Source organism: Dinoponera quadriceps, unplaced genomic scaffold, assembly GCF_001313825.1.
Source record: "Dinoponera quadriceps isolate SergipeBrazil2010 unplaced genomic scaffold, ASM131382v1 scaffold1573, whole genome shotgun sequence".
NCBI lineage: Eukaryota > Metazoa > Arthropoda > Insecta > Hymenoptera > Formicidae > Dinoponera > Dinoponera quadriceps.
In genome coordinates, this window is record NW_014556062.1 from 1769376 (window position 1) to 1776588 (window position 7213).

The following is a 7213-nucleotide window of genomic DNA, read 5'->3' on the forward strand; positions in this document are numbered from 1 at the left end:
TATAAACATATATATATATAAAGTTGCAAGAATATGTGTGTGTGTGTATGTTGTATGTATATCTGTACATGAATTGGTAATAGTATAGTGGAAAATAGTACAAATGTGCAATTTTTAGAAAATATATAACATATAATATAATATAAAATATATATAAACATCATATATATATGCATAATTTTAGCATACACACGCACACGTGTACATATACGCGCGCGCATGCATAATATTTTTTATCGGATAAGAAAAATGTAAATATGGCTTATATAAAATTATTTATATAAAATATTTCATTACCTATAAAAACTATATTGAGAATATAATGTCAAACTCTTTAATTATTAAATTGGTTATAGGAATTTTTAGCTTCTGTTCAATTTAATTATTTTTCTATTTTAATTTTTCTCACCAACATATTTTTTCAGAAGTAAATACGACTTCAAAATCATATTCAGTACACCTAATAACCATTTTAATATATGTTATTTCAGTCATTAATTTATTGTGAAACTTTAATACAACAAAATATCTCATGACAAGAGTTTCCTAAAATTCGACAAATTCTCATTTTTCCGGTAACAATATCGTTTATCTGAAGCAACATTTTACAAATACGATTTTAAAATCATTGTTGTCATTTTAAAATCATGTTCAGCACATCCAAAAGCCCCTAAATATATCTTGTTTCAGTCATAAATTCATTACAAAACTTTAATATCGATAACAAAGTATCTTATGAGGAAGATATTCGAACATTTTTTTAATTTTCATTTTTCCGACAGCCATATTTTCTTCTGAGGCAACATTTTGCAAATCAGACTCAAAAATATTCGGCACACTCGAAAGCCTTTAGTTACACTTTGCTTGAACGATAAAATCACTTAGGGGGGTTCTAACGCAACAAAGTATTTCATGACGGGAAAATATACTTTCGCGACAGTGAAGAACGCAAGGTTCAAAATGACGAGATTACAGGAAATTGGGAATCGACATGTATTGATATTAACGAGTCATTCAATCGGTCCCGTCATTATTCGTAAGCTACGATTTTACAATTTACTCGTAAATTTGCCTAGCAAATTGCAGCATTGATTCTAATGAGCCCTTTTATATCGCTATTTATTTCCAGTCGAAAAAGTACGGCCAAGTACGAATCATAGGCTCGATTTGCTCGAGTCAGAGAGCGCGACAACCTCGACAACGAAGCGCGAGCCGCAAAGTGTTAGTAGTCGCGTTGCACGCGAATAAAAACGTCTCCGTAATCATCGCCGGCATTTAGCTGATTAAAAAACGAGTCGCGACGAGGGGGGGGGGGGGAATTAACTCGCATCCCCAAGGACGAAGTTCCACAATGGCTTCTATTCGGATTTAGCATCGAGATTGTGGGACAAAGGAGGTCGCGCGCGCGTCTCTACCGAATTCATAGACACATTCATCAAACGCACCGTGTAATTTATTCATTGGCGCCGTGCGATGGCCGACCATTGTTCTCCCTCCGGATTCGTTTCCACAATTCATTAATCGAACGCTAAATGATTAGCCGTGTGGATTTGTTGTTCTATTAACTGGACACCATTACCGGTGCGTTTAAATATTAGCGGATTACTTTCGCGATGATGGCGAATAAATTATCGACGCCGGCGATGATTTCCATATTGATTGCGCCGCCAACCAGCGAAGGACGCGGCGAGTCGGGACGAAGAGAGAGAGAGAGAGAGAGCGTAGACACATTATCGAACGCACTGAGCGCGACCGAGCCCGCCGCTATTCTTTTATATCCGCTAACATCCGTCCGTATACGCGACACTGGAGAAAGAGAGAAGGACGGGAGATGAAGGGGAAGAGGAAAAGAAATAAGTTCGCGCGGTAGTTTCACGCGGTAAAAAGTAATTCGCGGTGGACAGAAATTCGCGGTGAAAAGCGATCGAAGCGCGGATCGAATTCGATACCCCCGGGCTGTAACGTGCGTTTCAACCTGGATCCCCGTTCGCCTCACGACTTCCTCCCTCGACGCGCGAACCGTTCCTACCAGGAATTTTACCGCCCTCCCCCCTCCGGCGCGCTGTGTGTCCTGTCGACAAATAAATTTCACGACGCTCAATAATGTATCGCCCACCAGAACGTTGATATGAGCCGTCTCCCCGCCCCCGTGGCGAACCGGCGCTCGGCCACGGCGACGGTTGACATTTCACGACGTGCAGTATTCCGCCGATCGATTAACATTGCCCCCTCGTACTTTCCGCCCGGCGGGTAGGTTCGATTGCGGCAGCGGTGTGGGCACGGTGAGGAGCACGGAGACGGTGAGGCTGAATGAGTGGAACACCCTGAGTGTCTACAGACATCGATGGGACGCCTGGATCCAGCTGAATCAGGAGAAGAGGGTGGAGGGACGCTCGAAGGTGAGGGCACTTCATTTTATTTCCATCAAGGCCAGACTCCCCCCTTCTCTCCCCCTCCCCTCGGGATATTATTTACCCGTGTACGCGCGGATTCAATGGGGATGGAATCGATATTCCGCAGCGGGAGGCGGGAACGTATCATCGGGAGCGATACCCGAGAGCGCGAGTTTATTCGAATTCTCGAGATTCTACGGCGACATCCTCCTCTTCCTCCTTCTTCTCCCTTTTCTCTCTCTCTCTCTCTCTCTCTCTCCTCCACTTCTCTTCCCACTCCTCGCGTTCGCCTCCCCCGAGACACTTCCGGTCTGGAGTTTTATGTAACGGCGGAATGAGGAATCGTATCCAATTGATCGCGATAGCGGTAATTCGTTGCCGCTCGCCCGCCATCGACTAAATAAACCTTTTCTTTCGCGCGGAGAAGCTCGGTCTTAACGGGGCGCAGCACCGGTCGTTACAGTCGTTTCTTTCCTCCTTTCTCTTCTTCCTTTTTTTTTTTCCCCGCCCTCGCCGTATAAAACTTACCCGGTCGTGCCTGTATCGTGGTAATAACAACGGTAAATATGACTCCGTTGCTCATTAATAGCCCATGTTCGGCTGCAATGAAATAAAATTGTTTCCGTTCGGCGAAATCCACTCGCGAAAAGTTTAACAGCGCCAGGGTGGAACCCCCCAGCATTAAACGCCGTTGTATCTTTCGGAAACTTCCCGGAAACTTTAATGAGAGAATGTAGTACGGAAATTGAAGAAACGTTCTTACATCTCGGAAACTTCTTTCCGGAGTATTCCACGCGGTCTGCGCGTAAATTTTGACCCCTTTTCCTTTCCCTCTTTTTTTTTCCTTCTTTCCGTCTCTCTTCCTCCCCCCCCCCCCCNCTTCTTTCTTTCTCTTGTTTCCTTTTATTTTGCTTACCTAACGCGTCGGACTGAAAACTCGGTTGCGGTTTATACCGATATGTGTTGAAGCGCGTTATACCACGTTGCCGTAACAAAACTTCGGATTTGTTGAAAATTCTCATCTCGCTTTAGACGCATTAGAAGCCGCAGAACGCCTCGCGTGAGAAGTAGAATCTTGGTAGTTCTGTCGTCTCGCGTATATACGCGCACTGCCCATGCGCACATAGATATTACACACACGCATATACACATACGCAGATACCGTAGAAAATAAAATATTGAAAGCGCACGTTGGAGGTATTGCAAATTATCGTTGTAACGCGATATAAAATCTAGGCTATACCATTGTATAGCCTAGATTTTATATATATATATATATATATATCTCGCAAGCGAGCAAACTTGCGTTAATAAATGATATTTTCGGCCGTGCGAGGACGAGAGAGGGCATCTCTCTCTCTCGGACGCGACGTCGCTCGTCAATTTACCTTCGCCCGTATTGTACGGATATATGCAGAAGGGAAGAAGGATTCGTTCTCCGACCTGGCGGAAAAAGTGACGGCGGAATTTTCGCGAAAGACGCGCGCGTAGACACATCAGACGCGCGGATGAGACGGCTCGTATAAAAGCGAGATAAAAACGGGGAGGTTACGTTGTGCGCAAAATTTCGCGCGAGAAGCGCGCGCGCGCATACACAAGCACGATAGCGGCAGCAACGTCGTAAGAAGCAACTCTGAAAGTACAAAACGTCCGACGTCCGACGAGGCATCGAGACAGATGGCGAGGGGTTAAAAGCGAGGAACCACACCCTAGGAACAGGGCCGCGCCTCCTCTCGAGTAATCAGGAAAAAGCGCCGTTGCCGTCGTAAAACTCGCCTGAATGAAGGCGGGTTCCGCCGCCACGTAATCGTCTCTATCGACTCCGCGTTCTTTCCCATATTAATCCGTCCCGATCGATCGGCCCCTCGCTCGCTCGCTAATGAAACAGCGCGACGCGAAAACCACGCGACAAACAGCGCCCGGATTCGTCAGAGCGTGTTTGAATAGCTATTGTGGAAATACCCCGATCACGCAGTCACCGTGTCAATGCGATGGGGTAATGACCGACCGAAGATGAAAACGAGTCGGGCGACGGCGGGTCGAGTGACGATTACAAAGGCACCCCGCTATTTTCGCACGCGAAATGTCACTTCCGATTTAACCCCAGTTAGAGGGGCGCTCGCGGGTCTTTTCTGGTTCGAGCGAAAAATTCAGATCCCAGTTGTCGAATCTGGAATTATATCGCACGTTCAAGCATAGAATATTTTTTTCGAAAACGTGCGAAATTTTTTCATTTCTTTCCCCGTAGAACCGACACACTGTCTTCTCTTATGTGTTAAATTGTTTATTTTACAGACGATATATCAACATAGATTTCTCAAATTTATCTCTTATACAAACGCTACCGTCCAGAAATTTCAGCCACTTTTCACCTTTTCTTGACAAGTCACTAAAAATTCATCATCGTCGAAATAGATCACTATAGTCACTCTTTTTCCTGAGCTCTGTCGTTATTTTGTAAAATATAGATGTTATATGTGTATATATATATTTTTGCCATCTCAATAAAAGCCGAAAAAGCGCAAACAATAAGTTAGTAAATATCAAAGACATGGTTGATAGAAGGATCGATATTCGTCCGCTTATTCGTCGGCGAGATCTTTACATAACGCGCGCTTCTCCATGATTTCGTAGAACGTACGGTTGCGACTCATCGTCAAACGCGACTGCAGAGAAGCTGAATTAGTCGCGCTTCCGATTCGCGCTCTTAAACCTTGGGAAATTGCGCTTAATTAACGACCGGCGATTTAATTCGCGATACAGCAGCGGGCGGCGCGCCGCAGAGCGAAGCTACTCCTTTCCGATGCAAACGGTGAGATGGTGTTCTTTGACGCGCCTCGGTTGTCGCCGTCGTTTTGCCAACGAACACACAGATTTTATTGTTAATTAACCCCGCGCTCCCCGCGCTTTAATCGTATTCGACGCTTGTTGCACACTTCGCGCTCTCTTCTTTCCCTTCCTCCTGTTCTCTCTCCTTTCCTTTCTCTTCCTTCGTCCTCGTTCCTTCGTTTTTCCTTCCTCTTGTCTCCCCACCACCCCCCTAATTCGCTTTGCATCGCTTCCTCGTGATACTGCGAACGTCCGCCTTGTTACCTTGCAAATGAGATGCGGGGCGGACGATCAGAAGTGTAAGCGAGACTTTTGGAACCTCTTTACGCTGATGGCCGCGAGATAATCTTTCGGAGGCGCCGGCAGCGAATTGGATGACTAATTTTCATAGTTCACGTAGCGACATAGTTCTCTCGCGCCTTTCTTCCTTTTCTTCTTTTCTTTCTACGCATCGCTAATAACGCTCAATGTTCGACTCGACTTATATTTATATTTATCTAAAAAAAGAGATAAATCTTGAATTGCATACACATAGTTATTTTTCTTCCTTTTAAAGAACATCTTTTGTATACAAAGAATCATTTTGATCAAGATTCAGAGTTTTAGCCAAAAAATTTACCCTTTCAAACCGCTGTGGAGCGATCGCCTGGCGAACGGAAGACTCGGGTTTGTGTCCCAGCCGAATTCGCCTCGCTCCGATGTTTTTCGCCTCATATGACATTTAAATTGGACATCTGCAAGTACAAACAAAGCACCCAGTCATAGTCCTGACCCTTTCTTCCACAGTATTGCAGTATTAACAATTGTACAATAATAATAATTATTACTGGGGATCGACAATTTCCGGTACCTTTGCAATACTGGGAATCGGTGTAGTTACAGTATTGTTTTCCGAGTCGTGACCTATTATTATGATTTCAGCGTCGGTACCAAATCGGTATTGGAAGAAAGGTGGTATTACGGCCTCTCCCCTTATATTTTGTGCAATAACTTTGTTAACAATCAATATTTTAAGTTGAAAACTTAATGATTATATTCGTCAAAGTGTCGTTCAATTGCTTCTAGACTCAAAGTTATGAAATATTTATCACTTAGGACGTTATTTGCAAGAAAAATACAACGACTCTGCGGCGAGCTGCTGGACAAACAATTCCACAAATAATCGCTAGAATTTGCCACCTAACACTGGAGATATTAAGAGGAGCCATCAAGGTCACAATATCACCTTTCCTTCTCTTGTGACGTTCACAAAAAATCGCTACCGAGCTAATACCTCGCCAGTAGTTATTTCCTACTTGGGGATATAAATAATTTTGACGGGACGACGAGAGAGAGTCGAATGCGGAGATAAGAGAACCTTCTTCGTCCTACGCGCGATTTTCCACTTTCTCCCCCGCGCGACGTTTTTGTCGTTCGCTCGATATATCGCTGCCCGAGAGTTCACGAGCTCCACGGGAGCTCCATGAGAAGTTGATACCACCGTTCGTTTTCCGCCGTTCTCCCCCGCGCGACTTCCGCAACGAACGACCGTGTCGTAATAATCGCCGCGACCCGGTGGTTTCGTTAGTGCTAATCCGTGCCGGACTGCACATCCGTATATACGCGCCGGTAATCCCGGCCGTTCTCTGCAGCGCGGTTTATAAACAGCGTGCACGATACGCGCTAATCGAGCTCGAACACCGCCGAGGACACAGAATATCGGGGGTACAAGTACCGTCGATAAATGTCCCATCGACTTTTTCCTCCTCCTTCCTCAACGAGAGACTCTCCACGGCGTCCGGGATAGCGGTATGATAACGAGGAATTATCGGCTGGTTCTCGGCCCATCTGTTTTTCCCAGGCTAGGTTTAATTACCTTTAAAATCAGGCAGCATCGCCGGCAAATGGCTTCGCGTTTCAAGCCCACTTTATCCTAGAGTGCCATTAAGCACTCGGTGTCCTAACGACAGCGTCGTAATTAGAGAAGCCACCCCTGACCTCCCCCCCCCCCC

At 45.2% G+C, this 7213-nt stretch overlaps 1 protein-coding gene across 2 annotated transcripts in view; it reads left to right on the top strand.

Moving 5' to 3' along the window:
- The window catches only part of LOC106746602 (pikachurin), a 112624-nt gene that overhangs the window by 74772 nt on the left and 30639 nt on the right, over positions 1-7213 (top strand). For both annotated transcript variants that reach the window (XM_014623359.1, XM_014623358.1), the window contains exon 7: positions 2255-2399. In XM_014623359.1, coding sequence (XP_014478845.1) covers positions 2255-2399 — 145 coding nt within the window. The remainder of the gene's footprint in view (positions 1-2254; positions 2400-7213) is intronic.